Source organism: Oncorhynchus clarkii, chromosome 22 (assembly GCF_045791955.1).
Source record: "Oncorhynchus clarkii lewisi isolate Uvic-CL-2024 chromosome 22, UVic_Ocla_1.0, whole genome shotgun sequence".
Taxonomy (NCBI): Eukaryota; Metazoa; Chordata; class Actinopteri; order Salmoniformes; family Salmonidae; genus Oncorhynchus; species Oncorhynchus clarkii.
Genome location: NC_092168.1, coordinates 32,114,268 through 32,135,169, shown reverse-complemented (window position 1 = coordinate 32,135,169; position 20,902 = coordinate 32,114,268). Strand labels below are relative to the sequence as shown.

The following is a 20,902-nucleotide window of genomic DNA, read 5'->3' as shown; positions in this document are numbered from 1 at the left end:
CGACCTCTGAGGCTTTGGCAATAGGACATGAATCAAGTTCCATTACACTTAGACCTGCTACCTCCTTCCTTCTTTTCCTCTCTCTTCTCTTTTCATCTCTTTACTTTATTTGCTCTTTCCATTACTTCTGTTGGGGAAACACCACATTATAAGCCAAAGAGCACAACACCAAATATTTGCTTTGTTGTGTCGACTTGTGTGTGGTCTCTCTCACGAAACACAGGTTTTCACCACCACCATTCAGCCAAGTGGAGAAACCCTCCCTCTATCCTCCACCTAATATAACTGAGCAGGCAATTGTCCCAGCAGACCACTGGTAAGACACTGGCTCCGCATGGTTCATTTAGGCCTACACCGTGGGAATAATACCTGGTTGGTTGCAGGAGATTATTAGTGCACAAAGAAAACACACACACACACACACTGTTGCTCAATATTAGCTCAGTTGTAGTTACTGCAAATAATGATGTATAGAAATTAATAGACACAGAAAAAAAAAATCCTGACAGACGCTAAATTCACATCATGTTCCGGACGGACCAATATGGGAAAATATCGTAGACAGACATTCCAGACGGTCTCGCCCCGTAGGATAACATTCCCTGTTTCCTGACACTCAATCATGGTCCATATTCATTTGTTTTTAAAAATAAAATATCAATAGCCTAATTCCATTCCTTCTTAATGAAACAACAGGTGTAGACTAACAGTGAAATGCTTACTTATGGCCATGCACAACAATGCCGAGAGAAAAAATAGAGAAATCATAGAAAAATAATGACACAAGGAATAAATAAATACACAATAAGTCAAGTTAACTTGGCTATATACAATGAACTTCGTCAGAAAGATAAAGTCTATGTTTTGTATGTGTTACTTTTTCTATTTCCTCACCTATTACAAAAAGCAAATTAGACTTGAGCATTATTCTGGCACAAAATGACAGCATCAGAAATATACAGTAGCCCAGCCATATATAGCCAACAATCAATTTCAGCAGCATCTACATGTACCTGACAAAATAAAGAAAACAGTAAATGAGTAAATGAGGGATACAAAGTACAGTATATTGAAAGCAGGTGCTTCCACACAGGTGTGGTTCCTGCTTAGGTCATGTATAAAAAATCCCAGTTGTTACCATGGCTAGAAGAAGAGAATCTCAGTGACTTTGAAAGAGGGGTCTCAAAGGAGTAAAGGTGGGGTTTATATATGTGTGTGTGTGTGTGAGTGTGTGTGTGTGTGTGTGTGTGTGTGTGTGTGTGAATGGGTGTGTGTACGCCTACATCAGTTAGTCACCAGGTCTCAACCAAATTGAACACATGTGGGAGATTCTGGAGCAGTGCCTGAGACAGAGTTTTCCATCACCATCAACAAAACCCCAAATTATGGAATTTCTTGTGGAAGAATTGTGTTGCATCCCGCAAATGGAGTTCCAGACATTTGTAGAATGTATGCCAAGGCTCATTGAAGCTGTTCTAGTGGCTCAGGTGGTTCACGTCACGTTATATTGCTGTTTCCTTTATTTTGGCAGTTAACTGTAAAGTGTGGATTTGATTCAAGCCTTTCTGAAACGTTTCACTGTACTGTTAATTCCAGGGAACACATCTTTCTCTTAGTTTGACTGATGTGTAGGTAGGAGGGTTCAGCACTGTGAGTTTGGGGAGCAGCATGTGCCCGCCGCCCACCAGAGGTTCAAAGATGAGAACTTCCACGTGACGGAATTTAGCCATGAGCACAGCAGACCTACGGACTCAGGCAGCTCGCTACAAGAGTTGAGTGTTCAGTCTCTATTCAACTGCCGTGCTAAAGTTGTTATCGTTATGTACAACTTTTCGCTGTTATCCTGACTTTTAATCATCGAAAAGTTTAACCTTTCTTTTGTTTCCCTCTGCCATCAATTGAAGTCTCTTCGTGTTGGAAAAGTTTGTGTTTTATTGTTTTTTTAAATGGAGCGAAAGAAGCCGGTGAATCTTTATTGCTGTTGGACCTTTCTTCTCGCTTGGTGCTGTAGTCTCACTGACTGTTACAATTTGGATGTAGACCATCCGGTTAGTTTCAATGGCCCAAATGGATCTTTATTTGGATATTCTGTGTTGTTACATAAGAACAAGCAACACACATGGTAAGCGATTACAACATTTTGTAGGCTTATTTAAAAAAAAAACTTTAGTCATAAAACACTAACCGAATAGGCTACACACATGTATTATACTCTAAGAATAAACGTTTCCTGGGGGATCCTTTAGGGGTTCTTCAAATTGAAACTGTGTGATACATTTTAATTAGGGAGTCAATGAACTTTGACCAGTAACTGCCCATTTAGGCTGTCCAGTTGCCGTTTGACAACTTTTTGAGTGTGAAATTATATATATATTTTTAAATCACACAGTTGGGATATTGATGTGTGTAAAACTATAACGTTAGTGAATGGTTCGCTGATGATGATTTCCATAATTGTCTGTTATAGGTTATTAGTCGGAGCTCCAGTTGCGAATTCAACATTCGATCCAACCCTTACAAAACCAGGAGCAATTTATAAGTGCAACTTCTCAGGCAATAGAGAATGTCAGCAAATATCAACGGGTTTGTATTATTGATGTATTGCATATCCACTCAACTTTACAAAGAAAGAATGTGGGACCTCCATGATAAAAATGAAGTGGTTCTGTTTATTTGACCAAGGTGGTTTGGGGTATTTGTTGACTGACATTGGATTATAAGAAAACATAATACGTTTATAAGGCAATAATACTGGTTATGGCAACTTCTCATATCTTGCTCTTGTTCTCTCTCTCACTTTCTCTACATGCGGTGTGTGTGTGTACTACAGGTGTGGACAGTTGTGGGAAGACTTGCTTCTCTGAAAGTGACAACCAGTGGCTCGGAGTCAGCCTGTCTAGACAGCCTAGTGATGGCCATGTATTGGTATGTTAAGTCACTCACTCAATCAATCAGATTGATTTATAAAGCCCATTTTACAGCAGCAGCTATCACACATTGCATTACAGTGATGGCCATGTATTGGTATGTCAATTAGTCCCAGTAGGGGTACACAAATGTTACAACCCATTCTCGATAGTCCAGTGATGGCCATGTATTGATATGTAACAGTACATATACATATACATATACAGTCTTTGTGCCCATTCTGAGACCTAAATCAAATGATGAGATAGGCAACATCTGGTGAATTTAGTTGAAATAAGAAATAAGGCTAGCATCATTTGCAACCCTATCAGACCTATGTCACTAGTTAGAAGACCCACAACATGTACATGTTTTGTTTAGCCCTATAATTCCATATTAATGCCCTTGATTTTGGAATGATATGATCGACGAGCAGGTGTCCACATACTTTCAGTCATGTAGTGTAGCTGCTGGACAGGGCTTGCATTATGTCCCTCGTTAGAAGAACCATCGAGTTGACATTTTTTGTGTGTAGATTATTACACTGTTGCTCAAACAGTTGCATTTCATCCAACACATCTGTGCTGCTTCTCGTTCCACAGGCATGTGGGCATCGTTGGAAGAACGTGTTCTATTCCAGGAAAGACAACCAGAACAAGCTGCCTCATGGTGTCTGCTACAGATACGAAGCTGACCTCAAACAGTCTCAACCACTTATCCCATGCTATAAAGGTACAACGTCTTTCTGTTTAGTACCTGTAAAACGACCTTTTTCTTGTTGTGAGACTTGTCTAGATGACCCCATCGTGCTGAAACATTGCTTCTTCTCAGATGATTGGGAGTATGCAGTCTGCATGTTTTTATTCTTCATCATGACCAAGGCCACTCCTGTAATTCATCTGCACTCACAGGTTGAATGAAATGACATGTGTCTCTTTCCAGATCATCAACGGAAGTTTGGTGAAGACTACGGATCATGCCAAGCAGGAATATCCAACTTTCTGAATGAGGTATTAATTCATCTAGATATTCTTTTTAGACCCATAGTTTATGTGAAGCCTGTGCTGGTAATACAGCCTGTGCTGGTAATACAGCCTGTGCTGGTAATACAGCCTGTGCTGGTAATACAGCCTGTGCTGGTAATAAAGCCTGTGCTGGTAATACAGCCTGTGCTGGTAATAAAGCCTGTGCTAGTAATACAGCCTGTGCTGGTAATACAGCCTGTGCTGGTAATAAAGCCTGTGCTGGTAATACAGCCTGTGCTGGTAATAAAGCCTGTGCTGGTAATACAGCCTGTGCTGGTAATACAAGTCACAAACTTACAAGCACGTACAGAAAATCCCAAACATACAGTAAATCCCAAACATACATCACAAACTGCCATTCTATAATGTATGTTTTGTGTTGTTTTTCTTCAGGACTTGATAATAATGGGAGCCCCTGGGACATCGTACTGGACTGGGTCTGTTCTGGTCTACAACACCTCCAGTATGGTCCTGTCTGCCTATGTGGATGACGACAGCACTGTACTCTATGGCAGTTATCTGGGTACATATATGTAATACAACATATTTAGGTACATTAGGTACATTAATAATAACATGGTTGGAGACCATCAGAAGGACTTGTCTTGTTGTCACACGTCTCATTTGTTTTTCTGCAGAGGCTGTGAGTTAGTGAAGTGTAACGTAATGGAATTTGAAGAAGAAGCATGCTTTTTCTGTGTCTGTGTGTTGAGAGAACACGCTCTGTGTGTGTGAACAGGAAGCTGATTGCCAGGTGCATACACACACACATAAGCACACACACATAAGCACACACACATAAGCACACACACACACACACACACACACACACATACATACACACACACACGCTATTGCTCAGTATGTGCTCAATTGTAGTTACTGCAAATAATGATGTTGTCTCTCTGTCAAGGGGATCCATATCAGTGTTTTTAACCGAACTAGTACCTGTCATGTAAACCCTTTTTTGAAGCTCTTATGTTGGAATGTTGTTCTCTCTCATCAAGCCAGTCACATCTCAACCAGTACCATCTGGTTCTACCTGTGTTGTTGGTTGTACTAAGGTTGTACCGAGGTTGTATTAAGGTTTTACTAACGTTGTACGGACATTGTATTAATAAAAAGATTTTAGCCTAAAATGACATACCCAAATCTAACTGCCTGTAGCTCAGGCCCTGAAGCAAGGATATGCATATTCTTGGTACCATTTGAAAGGAAACACTTTGAAGTTTGTGGAAATGTGAAAGGAATGTAGGAGAATATAACACAATAAACTGGTAAAATAGAATACAACATTTTTTTATAATAGCTACAGTAAATTATACAGTGCAGTTAGATTAACAAGAATTTAAGCTTTCTGACAATATCAGATATGTCTATGTTGTGGGAAATATTCTTGTTACTTACAACCTCATGCTAATCGCATTAGCCTGCATTAGCTCAAACGTCCCGTGGAAGGGACACCGATCCCAAAGAAGTTGTAACGTTGTAATGCGTTTCCATTGCCAGGCAACTTTAGTAGTCTGATTCGTTGGTTATATTAAAGTTGTGCTGATCCTTAATTTCATCACCAGGCTACTCGGTTGGCGCCGGCCACTTCCTTCACCCTGACTCCACAGAGATCGTTGGAGGTGCACCCCAGCACAGGCAGACTGGTAAAGTAAGAGTTCATTTCATTCCTGTTTTTCCTTTTACCCCCATCCCCATCACTCCGTCACCTGCCTGTAGATAGAAAGCACAGTACCAACACTTGCACATGTATCGGCTCGTTTTGTATGAACTGACAAGCAGGGGGTAGTAAAGTGGTAAGTACAATGCAGTATTTGTGTTTAAATCACCATCCAGGCTGATGTAAAATATATGATGAATCGGGCATTCCTCCTTCTGCTGGTGAAATGTATGACATTTGTGTTGCTGAAAAAGACCATGGCACCCTATTCCCTATAGTGTACTACTTTTGACCAGAGCGCTATGGGGGTGACATGTGGGAGACACATACCATGTGTTAGCTGCTCTGGTCTGTCAATTACATTAGTAAGATCTTGTGATGATTGACCCTCTGTTGATTGATGACACTAAAGGCCTTTATTCTGAATTAGCTGAAAGTATTTGGTTGTTAATATATTTACATTTAAGTAATTTAGCAGAAGCTCTTTTTCCAGAGTGACACAATCACTGCATTCAATCAAGGTAGATACTATGTGGGCAAGTAACTGTATATGAGTGATAGATTGATATGATATATCGATAGATTGATATATGCTGTAGTTACCTCTGCTTCTGCTATATGTATAAGTTGGTATGTCTGCTAAACTAATGTAAATGTATCTATCTGCAGAAAGAGGAAGTGGGGAATCAATATGTCATGTGGCAATTCAGTGCACATTTTATGAATGAATTGTTATTTCCATGTTTTTTTTACTGTACAAGTTGCCAGTTCTTAATGGCCTTACCAAATGCATCCCCCACAGCAGTGTTAGTATGATAGATGAAATATATTTGATCAGTAGAAAGCAGATGATGTCTATGTGGGTATTGTGATACAATCTTAGTAGTGTATGCATTTTACCACCTGTATACTCATCCATAGTTGGCTTTAGGTCCTGATGTGACCAGGTCTTGTTTCTCCTCTTTTCCAGGCCTACCTATTCAGAGCTGAAGAAAACATGCTGAAGATCATCAGTGAAGTCAAGGGAAGCAAGGTGAAAATTAGTAGTCACATTGGAGTCATTAAGCAGACGCTCTTATCCAGAGCGACTTACATTAGTGAGTACATATATTATCCCTCATACTGGTCCCCCGTGGGAACCCTGGCAGTGTAAGCACCTTGCTCTACCAATGCGGGACCAATCTCCATTGGACATGCTCTTTAGTCTAGGACCGGGTTTAATCTGTGTCTGGGAAACCAGTCTTTAATGTCTCACTTCTTAATGTCTTGATTTTGACACAGAACTAGATCACACCTCCTCACTGCAAAAACACTTTGTGCCAACTACTGATGTCAAAAATGTCTTTAAAAATACATTTGGTTGATGTGATTGACTATATAGACATAAAACCTGCTTCTCCTGTACTGTAGCTGGGCTCGTATTTTGGTGCCAGTGTGTGTGCCGTGGACCTGAATGGAGATGGCCTGTCTGATCTACTGGTAGGAGCTCCCATGTACAGCACCACGAGAGAGGAGGGACGAGTCCATGTCTACATCAACCAAGGAGCTGTAAGTACTGGGATCTTTCCGGATTTGTTTTTCCTTTATTTCAATACAACTTTATACAGTACCAGTCAAAAGTTTGGACACACCTACTCATTCCAGGGTTTTTCTTTATTTTTACTATTTTCTACAATCTAGACTAATAGTGAAGACATCAAAACTATTAAATAACTCTGAAATAACACATATGGAATCATGTACAGTATTCTATGAGATGCTTAACTATCATATTATAGTAACTACCGAGTTAAGTTGTGATGGTAAGAGTATGTGTGATATGTGATGTGAGAAAGTGCCTGTTGGTTTGGTTCTGTTTTAACAAGTATCTGAGATGGCCAAGCTGTTCATGAGGGTGTATTTTGAATATCACACATACGTGTTTATGGAGACACAACACACCATAGAGCAGCCTCCAATTAGCATCAGTTAGCACAGTGTAGCAAAGTCAGAACAAGTTTACAGGCTGAAACCTTCATTTGTTAACATTCAATCTATTAATAAACTGAATTTAAGGCAATTTTCAGGGACAGTGTTCCATATAACAGCCATGCACAGTTTAAAGTAAACATTTCAATAGGTAATGGGCCATCAAATTACTTTAGAAACAATGCAATTTGCAAAACATGGGGCGGCAGGGTAGCCTAGTGGTTAGAGAGTTGGACTAGGAACCGGAAGGTTGCAAGTTCAAACCCCCGAGCTGACAAGGTACTAGGCCGTCATTGAAAATAAGAATTTGTTCTTAACTGACTTGCCTGGTTAAATAAAGGTAAAAAAAAAAAAACTGCACACTAATGTTTTCATGATATGGTTGAAAGAAAGGTTGTCTCGCTGTCACGTTCTGACCTTATTTCTTTTGTTATGTCTTTGTTTTAGTATGGTCAGGGCGTGAGTTGGGTGGGTTGTCTATGGTAGTTTTTCTATGATTTTCTATTTCTGTGTTTGGCCTGGTATAGTTCTCAATCAGAGGCAGCTGTCAATCGTTGTCCCTGATTGAGAACCATATTTAGGGAGGCTGTTTTCTATTGTGCTTCGTGGATGATTGTTTTCTGTTGTGTATCTGCACCAGCCAGAACTGTTTTCGGTCGTTTCTCTTTGGTATTTTTGTTATTTCCGTGTTCATTTTAATAAATATGGACACATACCACGCTGCACCTTGGTCCTTCTTCCACCAACAAAGGTCGTTACACTCGCTCTCAATTAATTTTTCCTAAATTACTCGCATCTGCTCTTGTCGCCTCCTCAAGCCACATTGGAGGAGAAAATCCAAGGTCCCTCCCCTCTGACCTTCTCCCTCCCCTCTGACCTCCTCCAATTAGTTTTGAGAAGGCAAGAAGAGGAATCAGAGAAATCAACGTTGTCTGTTATGTACTGTATATTTTTATGTGAAAGATGTTGTGTTGATTATGAAACGTTTGTATCATGCCTTAATTTCCATTGTGGGCCTACAAACAGTCAAACAGTTGGACACAACTAATCATTGAAGGGTTTCTTTATTTTTACTATTTTATACATTGTAAAATAGTGAAGACATCAAAACTATGAAATAACACATATGGAATCACTATCATTTAATGATTAGTTGTGTCCAACTGTTTGACTGTTTGTAGGCCCACAATGGAAATTAAGGCATGATACAAACGTTTCATAATCAACACAACATCTTTCACATAAAAATATACAGTACATAACAGACAACGTTGATTTCTCTGATTCCTCTTCTTGCCTTCTCAAAACTAATTGGAGGAGGTCAGAGGGGAGGGAGAAGGTCAGAGGGGAGGGACCTTGGATTTTCTCCTCCAATGTGGCTTGAGGAGGCGACAAGAGCAGATGCGAGTAATTTAGGAAAAATTAATTGAGAGCGAGTGTAACGACCTTTGTTGGTGGAAGAAGGACCAAGGTGCAGCGTGGTATGTGTCCATATTTATTAAAATGAACACGGAAATAACAAAAATACCAAAGAGAAACGACCGAAAACAGTTCTGGCTGGTGCAGATACACAACAGAAAACAATCATCCACGAAGCACAATAGAAAACAGCCTCCCTAAATATGGTTCTCAATCAGGGACAACGATTGACAGCTGCCTCTGATTGAGAACTATACCAGGCCAAACACAGAAATAGAAAATCATAGAAAAACTACCATAGACAACCCACCCAACTCACGCCCTGACCATACTAAAACAAAGACATAACAAAAGAACTAAGGTCAGAACGTGACAGCGAGACAACCTTTCTTTCAACCATATCATGAAAACATTAGTGTGCAGTTTTTTTTTTTTACCTTTATTTAACCAGGCAAGTCAGTTAAGAACAAATTCTTATTTTCAATGACGGCCTAGTACCTTGTCAGCTCGGGGGTTTGAACTTGCAACCTTCCGGTTCCTAGTCCAACTCTCTAACCACTAGGCTACCCTGCCGCCCCATGTTTTGCAAATTGCATTGTTTCTAAAGTAATTTGATGGCCCATTACCTATTGAAATGTTTACTTTAAACTGTGCATGGCTGTTATATGGAACACTGTCCCTGAAAATTGCCTTAAATTCAGTTTATTAATAGATTGAATGTTAACAAATGAAGGTTTCAGCCTGTAAACTTGTTCTGACTTTGCTACACTGTGCTAACTGATGCTAATTGGAGGCTGCTCTATGGTGTGTTGTGTCTCCATAAACACGTATGTGTGATATTCAAAATACACCCTCATGAACAGCTTGGCCATCTCAGATACTTGTTAAAACAGAACCAAACCAACAGGCACTTTCTCACATCACATATCACACATACTCTTACCATCACAACTTAACTCGGTAGTTACTATAATATGATAGTTAAGCATCTCATAGAATACTGTTGGTGTACACTATTATAACAAACACTTTTCAATACCAATGATGGTATCACTTTACATTAAGTTGCTCTTATAATTGACTAGTAACATCTAGACTACCTATGCAGCTTTCAGAACAATCAGATACCTCTATAGAAAAGCATTTGGTCATGAAGTAAATATATTTTCCTTTCATGGTCATTTCCTATTCAAGAAGAGGCTGGAGATACTATATTGCACTGGCAGATGATCTAAAACAACCCAGCATAATGATAGCAGGACTTGAGGGCTGTTTCTTTGACTGATGAGTTTGTATTACGGAACACTAAACCAGAGTATACCTGCTACATTTACTGTGTTCCACTAAGGACCAGGCAACTCTGAATGACATGACTAACTTCATTACCAACCAAGTGACTAAATAACTGCAATTACACAATCATGAAGCTTAGCTAGCTACTTCCCCCATATATCTACATCAGCAAATTACTTATTTTTTCTTCCACAGGCAATTACCCTGGGAAGAGGAGAGAATGATTCTTTGACTGTGAATACATTTATCTTTCAGGCTAATATGAAGGAAGCAGAGTTTCAGTTGGCTGGAAGCAAATCGTATGCTGCAAGATTTGGGGAGACCATAACCGATCTGGGAGATATTGATGACGATGGCTTTCCTGGTGAGTTTTAATCATTATTTTAGCAAAGATGCATAACAATTTATATGTTAATGATGTGATATTCTGAGTAGGTGCTGTTTTAAGTATTGGGTGCTTATTGTTGCGCAAGCAAATCTCCCCACATTTTAGTTAAACACATTAGCAATCTTTCTCAGGAGGAACTAGACTAGAGTAAGTGACATACACCATATAACAGCCACGCTCCATGCTGAGCATCACCACTCACCAACCAGCTAACTACATCCCCAAAGCTGATCAGAGGGCCTCAATGTACTTCCAACTGTCACTTACACCAGCCTAGGTTCTTACCACACACACACACACACACACACACACACACACACACACACACACACACACACACACACACACACACACACACACACACACACACACACACACACACACAGAGAGTGTGGCAGGTCTCAGTGTAGACTAGCCATAGGTTAGAGCATGTGCAGCCAGTCTGAGAGGGGTGGTGGGGGTCTGCCTGGTGTTTAGGTCATTATGCATTATGTCCCTGTAAACCTGTAAGTTAACTCATGTGTGTGTCCAAAAAAATAATATATAGTGCACTACTAGGGAATAGGGTTCCATTTGAGATGCATCCTAAATTAACCCCTGACTGACTGACTGTAAATATGTTCCAGATGTGGCGGTGGGGGCTCCGCAGGAGGAAGAGCTGCGTGGGGCTATATATATCTACAATGGGAGGAAGACAGGGATCTCTCAGACCTACTCTCAAGTATGTACACATCTACGGCTATGTCACAGCTGCTGTTTGTCTGCAGGCTTCAGGGACAGGAGATTACTGGGAAGGAAGAAGGAAGGAAAAATTAGGGAGGGAGGGAGTAGGGCTTCCAGGGATTGAAGGGAGGGAAGGAGGGGGTCAGGTTCTCCCTTCTCCGAGTAATTATTAGGGCCAGGAGATTAAAGGGAGGAAAGAAAGAAGGAAAAGAAGAGAGGGAGGAAAGGGAAGGAAGGAGGGAGTGACGGAAAAGGGGGGGTCAGGGTCTTCCTCCCCCTGACCAATGCTCTCCCTCATCCTGCTGTGACAAATGTTCCTTTGTTTTTTTCTGTGTGCTCCCAGACAGTCAGAAGAGAGTTCCTGACTCTGAATTGCTGCAATTTCCTAAAACCGTTTGGTCCCCTTCTTTTCTCTGTCTCAGCATGTGAGACATACCATGAATATAACTAAATTTATACTGCATACTGTCTGTATGTAAATAGATTTCTGTAAATGTGGAGTACAGCCCCTTGGAGAAAATGCAGTTACTGTGGATCCAAATATAGAGAGATTACATTGCTTGCATCTCAAAGCTCCTTGTATTAGGGGGGAGAGTAGCTATGCTATTAGGGGGGAGAGCAGCTATGCTATTAGGGGGGAGAGCAGCTATGCTATTAGGGGGGAAAAAAGCTATGCTATTAGGGGGGAGAGCAGCTATGCTATTAGGGGGGAGAGCAGCTCTGCTATTAGGGGGGAGAGCAGCTATGCTATTAGGGGGGAGAGCAGCTATGCTATTAGGGGGGAGAGCAGCTATGCTATTAGGGGGGAGAGCAGCTATGCTATTAGGGGGGAGAGCAGCTATGCTATTAGGGGGGAGAGCAGCTATGCTTTCTGGGGTCCAGAAAAATGAAGGCAGTTATATTCAATAAAAAAAAACATGACATTACTTTTCACAACATATTTCACCCCACATTAAGTGTGGGCCCTCAGGCCACTACTCTACTACCACGTAACTACAACACAAAATCCATGTGTACGTGTGTATAGTGCGTATGTGAACAGTAGTGTATAAAGTGTGTACAGTACAGAGGATTGTTAGCTGTATGACTAATCAAGCTGCTCTTGTTTCATCAGAGGATCACCGGGTCTCTTTTGGGTAATGAGTTAAAGATGTTCGGCCAGTCTGTTTCCGGAGGCATCGATGTTGACGGAAACGGTTACCAAGGTAGTGCTCCCTTTCCTGACTGTCACTGTTGTGTAGAGTACTTCCCTCCAGCACAATGAGGGAGTCTGTCTCTGTTTCTCTACTGCTGACTAGAACAGAACACACTGTAATGTCCTGCTATGATGTCACACACACTGTGTCTTAAATTAGTAAGGTTGTCAAAACACAAAATATGTCAGTGGTGGAAACGGAACTGAGGACAGGGGATGGGGAAATACGTGTGTGTGTATGCATGCGAGCGCGCATAAATGTGTGTTGCTACCCAGGGAAAACTGGGCAGTGGGGATTTCTACTCCCTCGCTGCTTCTCATGTTCTCATCTTCCACAAGTCTCACTCAATAAACTAAACAGGATATTCTGTAGACTCACTGACAGAGGGTCTTAGACTTATTTGTTTGTCAACTCTTTAGTTTGGCCATCCTCTCAACTAGTACATTGTTCAAGTGTACTGTGTACTGTCTGTCTCCAGCGTTTTTAAAAATTATTTGGTGCTATATGTGTTAGTAGTTATTCATAAGGGCAAGAATTACATACTTGTCTAAAAACAAATCACGTCAGCTGAGTACAGTTGATGTCTTGTAAGATGGAACAGGAATTGTTGAAAAGGTCTGTTGAGATGTTGAGTTGAGATGTTTGGATTAGTGTTAGGGAGCACATACTGATCATTGTTACAGTACACTGTTCTGGGATCAGAGTTGCATTAATCGGCCAAATAAACATAGCAAATGCCCCAAACAAGATTTCCAGTTTAATATTGCACTGTTACAGATTATACTGAGATATCCTACCCATGAAAAGCCTTTTAAAGTGATTGGCATGCTTAGAAACTACTGTAGTCAACAGGGTGCATACATTTGCAGGCTGATGTGGACTGAATAAATAATTGACTGAATGAATGAGAAATGAGACTGATGTCTGCAGTAGAGGTCGACCGATTATTCGGACTGGCCGATTAATTAGGGCCAATTTCAAGTTTTCATAACAATCGGAAATCGGTATTTTTGGGCGCCGATATACAATTTTTTTTTTTTATTGACATTTTTTTGTATACCTTTTATTTAACTAGGCAAGTCAGTTAAGAACACATTCTTATTTTCAATGACTGCCTAGGAACTGTGGGTTAACTGCCTTGTTCAGGGGCAGAACGACAGATTTTCACCTTGTCAGTTCAGGGGTTCCAATCTTGCACAGTTAACTAGTCCAACGCTCTATCCATTGCACTCCACGAGTAATCTGCCTGTTACGCAAATGCAGTGGAAGCAAAGGTAAATTGCTAGATCTTATTTTATCTTATAAAAAACAGTCAATCATAATCACTAGTTATAACTACTAATCCAGTTTAGCAGGCAATATTAACCAGGTGAAATTGTGTAATTTCTCTTGCGTTCATTGCACACAAAGTCAGGGTAAATGCAAGTTTGGGCTGCCTGGCTCATTGCAAACTAATTTGCCAGAATTTTACGTAATTATGACATATATTGAAGGTTTTGCAATGTAACAAGAATATTTCGACTTAGGGATACCACCCATTAGATAAAATACCGAACGGTTCCGTATTTCACTGAAATAATAAACATTTTGTTTTCGAAATTATAGTTCCCGGATTCGATCATATTAATGACCAAAGGTTCTTATTTCTGTGTGTTATTATGTTATAATTAAGTCTGATTTGATACAGCAGTCTGACTGAGCAGCAGCCGGCTCGTAATCATTCATTCAAACAGCACTTTCGTGCGTTTTGCCAGCAGCTCTTCGCAAGCACAGCGCTGTTTATGACTTCAAGCCTATCAGCCTAATGGCCGGGGTAACCAATGTGAAATGGCTAGCTAGTTAGCTGGGTGTGCGCTAATACTGTTTCAAACGTCACTCGCTTTTAGATTTGGAGTAGTTATTCCCCTTGCGCTGCAAGGGCAGCGGCTTTTGTGGAGCAATGGGTAACGATGCTTCTAGTGTGGCTGTTGTCGATGTGTTCCTGGTTCGAGCCCAGGTAGGGGCGAGGAGGGGGACGGAAGCTATACTGTTACACTGGCAATACTATAGTGCCTATAAGAACATCCAATAGTAAAAAGTTATATGAAATACAAATGGTAGAGAGAGAAATAGACCTAAAAATACTATATTAACTACAACCTAAAACCTCTTACCTTGGAATATTGAAGTCTCATGTTAAAAGGAACCACCAGCTTTCATATGTTCTCATGTTCTGAGCAAGGAACTTAAACGTTAGCTTTTTTACATGGCACATATTTTACATGGCACATATTTTACATGGCACATATTACTTTCTTCTCCAACACTTTGTTTTTGCATTATTTAAACCAACATTGAACATGTTTCATTATTTATTTGAGGCTCAATTGATTTTGTTGATGTTTGTTGATGATTTTGTTGATGTTAAAATAAGTGTTAATTCAGTCATTATTACAACAACAAAAAAATCGTCCGATTTAATCGGTATCGGCTTTTTTGGTCCTCCAATAATCGGTATCGGCGTTGAAAAATCATAATCGGTCGACCTCTACTCTGCAGCTCTTCTAAATTGATGAACAAACTGTCTTAGGGCTTTTAACACGTCTAGAGCGTCTTGTGGGTACAGCAGGAAGGACAGGTTTACAAATAGAGTATGGAGGAAATTTTGTGTTCAAAATATCTTCATCTGTAACCCACAGACGTTGCGGTAGGGGCCTTCCTCTCGGACTCCGCTGTGGTTCTGAGGTAAGACCATGATCATGGAGAAATGTCAAACACATCCACAAGATAACTGACCTATTGGCAGGAATTCCTGCATTGTTACGTGTCAGGTTAAAGGGACAACTTTCACTCATAGAGGTGAACTTTTCACTTTAACTGGTTTAGATGTATTGATTTTGACCTAATTCGCACCTGTTCTGGTCCATATTTCTACCATATTTTAGGCCTTCTGTGTTTTTTGGCCTCCTGGCCCATAGAGCCACCATGTTGTAGATGTCCATGCGCATTTCGCTACACCCACAATACCATCTGCTAAACACGCGTATGCGACCAATAAAATTTGATTTGGTTACTGTGTTTATGTGTTGTTATTTATGTTGATATGTTGTCGTTGCCCTCCAACAGGACACGTCCGGTGGTAGTGGTTGAGGCCTCCATGCTCCTGCCTGTCAGTGTGAACCGCTCTGTAGCGCTATGTTCTGACAACGGTCTTCCTGCTGTCTGCATCAACGTGACAGTCTGCTTCAGGGTCCGCGCTCGACGCTACAACGGACTCATAGGTGAGCAGACCCTCTCTCTGTGCCCCTGGCTCCCGCTTAGCCCTGCACTGCGAAAACAACCTGTCTATTTGCACTGTGTTAATCAGTTACGTCAGTGAAGGTTATATACACAGCAGTGGCACTAACAAACAAACGGCAGTTTTGGTTCTAGTGTGTGTACTTAATAGTGACCAAAAACTAATTTCACACCCGTGCTATAGTACTGCGAGCATAATTATGCTACTAGTATGTATGTGTAAAATGGTATAATGTACAATGTCTAGTCTCCTGTGTCTCTTAGGAAATAGTGATGAAAACCTCTGCCCTGGACTGGTTGACAGAAAACACTGTTGTGTCCGAGACAACCCTTTTCTGTTTCCTTATCTCTGTCAGTCTCTCCATATTATCACTAGTCCCTGAGGCCTGGGGCAGTTGGTCCATTATGTTAACCCAACCTGAAAAGAATGCAGAGCATTCCTTTGGTGAAAGTGTCCGTTACAGCAAGAAGGCTCTGGCACAGCCCTGTCCTGATAGATAAACTGGGGGTGGGGTTGGGGTTGAGTCTGGGACTGGGGCTGGGGTTGAGTCTGGAACTGGGGCTGGGGTTGAGTCTGGAACTGGGGTTGGGGTTGAGTCTGGGACTGGGGTTGGGGTTGAGTCTGGGACTGGGGCTGTTGTTGAGTATGGGACTGGGGTTGGGGTTGAGTCTGGGACTGGGGTTGAGTCTGGGACTGGGGTTGAGTCTGGGACTGGGGCTGGGGTTGAGTCTGGGACTGGGGTTGATGCTGGGGCCAAGGTTGATGCTGGGGTGAGGTTGGTTCTAGGTCTATGTATGTTTGTGGCCCTGGTTTATACGAACTCTGGGTGCTCTCTGAAACTAAATACCTAAATACTAATACCTTCTTCCCTCCCTCCCTCCCTTAATTCCCCCTCTCTCACATAGAACTGCAGTATAACCTGACAGCCGACACTCACCACAAGGAGTCTTTCCCCTCCCGCTTCCATTTCCACGGCAACGGGACGTCTAACGTTACGACAGGGCAAGTAAAGGCCAGACACGACCAGCTGACCTGCATCACCCACCAGGCCTTCATGAGGGTGAGTCAGATGTCAGGGTTTAGAGTTCAAAGGTTAGGGGTCGAGAGGTCAACAGCTGTAACCACTGATAGGTGTTTCCAGGTCTTCCTTAGTAAAGAGGTCTTCAGATCTCAATTGGACTTCCTATATAAATAATAATTTCAAAGTGGAAGTATCTTTTTAGAAATGTTAACAAATTAATTTAAAATGAAAAGCTGAAATGTCTTTGAATGACTACCCTATCTCTGTAAGGTCCCGCAGTCAAGTAGTGAATTTCAAGCACAGATTCAACCACAAAGACCAGGGAAGTTTTCCATTGCCTCATATCAAAGTACACTGATTGGTAGATTGGTAAAAAAAATACTTTGAATATCCCCTTGATTATGGTGCAGTTATTAATTACACTTTGTATGGTGTATCAATACACACTACAAAGATACAGACCTTCTGAACTGAGTTGCCGGAGTGAAAGAAAACCAGGGAAAACCAGGGATTTCACCATGAGGCCAATGGGGATTTTAAATCAATTATGGAGTTTAATGGCTGTGATAAGAGACAACTGAGGATGGATCGACAACATTCTAGTTACACCAAAATACTAACCTAAACATGCATTCTGTTTAAAAATATATTTTTGTCCTGAATACAGTGTTTTATTTGTGGCAAATCCAACACACACATCAGTAGGTTGGGGAGTTTTTCAGGATAAAAAGAAAAGGAATATAGCTAAGCACAGGTAAAATCCTAGAGGAAAACCTGGTTAACTCTGCTCTCCTATATCAGACTGTGGAGCTGCAAAGCTCCACAGCGGAGATTGGAGTATCTGTCCATAGGACCATTTTAAGCCGTACACTACACAGAGCTGGGCTTTATGGAAGAGTGGCCAGAAAAAAAGCCCTTGCTTAAAGAAAAAAAAAAGAAAACACATTTGATGTTTGCCAAAAGGCACGTGGGAGACTCCCCAAACAATATGGAAGAAGGTACTCTGGTCAGATGAGACAAAAATGTATATTTTTGGCCATCAAGGAAAACGCTATGTCTAGCTCTCATCCCTCTGAGAATAAGTTTTTCATCGGCAGTGATTGGGAAACTGGTCAGAATTGAAGGAATGATGGATGGCGCTATATACAGGAAAATTCTTGAGGGAAACCTGTTTCATTCTTCCAGAGATTTGAGACTGGGACGGAGGTTCACCTTCCAGCAGGACAATGACCCTAAACATACTGCTAAAGCAGCACCTCAGTGCTTTAAGGGGAAATATTTACAGTTGAAGTCGGAAATTTACATACACTTAGGTTGTAGTCATTAAAACTCGTTTTTCATCCACTCCACAGATTTCTTGTTAACAAACTATAGTTTTGGCAAGTCGGTTAGGACATCTACTTTGTGCATGACACAAGTAATTTTTCAACAATTTTTTACAGAGATTATTTCACTTATAATTCACTGTATCCCAATTCCAGTGGGTCAGAAGTTTACATACACAAAGTTGACTGTACCTTTAAACAGCTTGGAAAATTCCAGAAAAATATTTAATGGCTTTAGAAGCTTCTGATATGCTAATTGACATCATTTGAGTCAATTGGAGGTGTACCTATGGATGTATTTCAAGACCTACCTTCAAACTCGGTGCCTCTTCGCTTGACATTATGGGAAAATCTAAAGAAATCAGCCAAGACCTCAGAAAAACAATTAATGAACAAAACAGTTCATCCTAGGGAGTAATTTCCAAATGCCTCAAGGTATCTCATTCATCTGTACAAACAATAGTACGCAAGTATAAACACCATGGGACCACGCAGCCGTCATACCACTCAGGAAGGAGACGTGTTCTGTCTCTGGTGCGAAAAGTGCAAATCAATCCCAGAACAACAGCAAAGGACCATGTGAAGATGCTGGAGGAGTCTTATATCGACATAACCAAGTCTTATATTGACATAACCTGAAAGGCAGCTCAGCAAGGAAGAAGCCACTGCTCCAAAACCGCCATAAAAAAGCCAGACTATGGTTTGCAACTGCACTTGGAGGTAGGGACAAAGATCATACTTTTTGGAGAAATGTCCTCTGGTCTGATGAAACAAAAATAGAACTGTTTGGCCATAATGACCATCGTTATGTTTGGAGGAAAAAGGGGATTCTTGCAAGCCGAAGAACACCATCCCAACCGTGAAGCATGGGGGTGGTAGAATCATGTTGTGGGGATGCTTTGCTGCAGGAGGAACTGGCACACTTCACAAAAAAAGATGGCATCATGTGGCAGAAAAATTATGTGGATATGTTGAAGCAAAATTTCAAGACATCAGTCAGGAAGTTAAAGCTTGGTCACAAATGGCTCTTCCAAATTGACAATGACCCCAAGCATACTTCCAAACTTGTGGCAAAATGGCTTAAGGACAACAAAGTCAAGGTATTAGAGTGGCCATCACAACGCCCTGACCTCAATCCCATAAATGATTTGTGGGCAGAACTGAAAAAGCATGTGCGAGCAAGGAGGCCTACAAACCTGCCTCAGTTACACAAGCTCTGTCAGGAGGAATGGGCCAAAATTCACCCAACTTATTATGGGAAGCTTGTGGAAACATTTGACCCAAGTTAAACAATGTAAAGGCAAATACGAATTGAGTACATGTAAACTTCTGACCCACTGGGAATGTGATGAAAGAAATAAAAGCTGAAAAAATCATTCTCTCTAATATTATTCTGACATTTCACATTCTTAAAATAAAGTGGTGATCCTAACTGACCTAAGACAGGGCATTTTTACTCTGATTAAATGTCAGGAATGGTGAAAAACTGATTTGAAATGTAGTTGGCTAAGGTGTATGTAAACTTCCGTCTTTAACTGTAAATGTATTGGAATGGCCTAGTCAAGTCCCAGACCTCAAACCAGTTGAGAATCTGTGGTATGACTTAAAGATTACTGTACACCAGCGGAACCCATCCAACTTGAAGGAGCTGGAGCAGTTTTGCCTTGAAGAATGGGCAAAAATCCCAGTGGCTAGATGTGCCACCCTTATAGAGACATACCCCAAGAGACTTGCAGCTGTAATTGCTGCAAAAGGTGGCTCTACAAAGTATTGACTTTGGGGGAGCGAATCGTTATGCACGCTCAAGTTTTCTGTTTTTGGGGTTTATTTCTTGTTTGTTTCACAATTAAAAATATTTTTCATCTTCAAAGTGGTAGGTATGTTGTGTAAATTAAATGATACCAAACCCCCCCAAAATCTAGGCAACAAAATAGGAAAAATGCCAAGGGGGGTGAATACTTTCGCAAGCCACTGTAGTAACCAAAAAAGTGTTTTTTAAATATATATATATTTGAGATTCTTCAAAGTAGCTACCCTTTGCCTTGATGACAGACTTGCACACTCTTGGCATTCTCTCAACCAGCTTCATGAGGAATGCTTTTTCAAAAGTCCCACTCATGCTAAGCACTTGTTGGTTGCTTTTCCTTCACTCTGCAGTCCAACTCATCCTAAACCATCTCAATTGGGTTGAGGTCAGGTGATTGTGGAGGCCAGGTCATCTGATGCAGCACTCCATCACTCTCCTTGGTCAAATAGCCCTTACACAGCCTGGATGTGTTTTGGGTCATTGTCCTGTTGAAAAACAAATGATAGTCTAACTAAGCGCAAACCAGATGGGATGGCGTATCGCTGCAGAATGCCTTGAATTCCAAATAAATCAGTGTTACTGACAGTGTTACCAGCAAAGCACCCCCACACCATCACACCTCCTCCATGTTTCATGGTGGGAACCAGACATGTGGAGATCATCCGTTCATCTACTCTGCGTCTCACAAAGACACTGGTTGGTACCAAAAATCTCAAATTTGGACTCATCAGACTAATGGACAGATTTCCAATAGTCTAATGTCCATTGCTTGTGTTTCTTGGCCCAAGCAAGTCTCTTCTTATTATTGGTGTCCTTTAGTAGTAGTTTCTTTGCAACAATTCGACCATGGAGGCCTGATTCATGCAGTCTCCTCTGAACAGTTG

General features: G+C 41.1%; 1 protein-coding gene across 1 annotated transcript in view; it reads left to right on the top strand.

Annotated features, from left to right (window-relative positions):
* The first annotated feature begins 1,694 nt into the window (after positions 1 to 1,694).
* LOC139380794 (integrin alpha 4) overlaps positions 1,695 to 20,902 on the top strand; it is a 37,807-nt gene continuing 18,599 nt past the window's right edge. Inside the window, exons 1-15 of the mRNA XM_071123824.1 lie at positions 1,695 to 2,122; positions 2,468 to 2,583; positions 2,831 to 2,925; positions 3,510 to 3,639; positions 3,850 to 3,917; positions 4,326 to 4,455; positions 5,507 to 5,592; positions 6,572 to 6,634; positions 7,012 to 7,149; positions 10,537 to 10,645; positions 11,296 to 11,390; positions 12,507 to 12,597; positions 15,267 to 15,312; positions 15,694 to 15,848; positions 16,771 to 16,925. Coding sequence (XP_070979925.1) covers positions 1,947 to 2,122; positions 2,468 to 2,583; positions 2,831 to 2,925; positions 3,510 to 3,639; positions 3,850 to 3,917; positions 4,326 to 4,455; positions 5,507 to 5,592; positions 6,572 to 6,634; positions 7,012 to 7,149; positions 10,537 to 10,645; positions 11,296 to 11,390; positions 12,507 to 12,597; positions 15,267 to 15,312; positions 15,694 to 15,848; positions 16,771 to 16,925 — 1,653 coding nt within the window. The 5' untranslated portion in view covers positions 1,695 to 1,946. The remainder of the gene's footprint in view (positions 2,123 to 2,467; positions 2,584 to 2,830; positions 2,926 to 3,509; positions 3,640 to 3,849; positions 3,918 to 4,325; positions 4,456 to 5,506; positions 5,593 to 6,571; positions 6,635 to 7,011; positions 7,150 to 10,536; positions 10,646 to 11,295; positions 11,391 to 12,506; positions 12,598 to 15,266; positions 15,313 to 15,693; positions 15,849 to 16,770; positions 16,926 to 20,902) is intronic.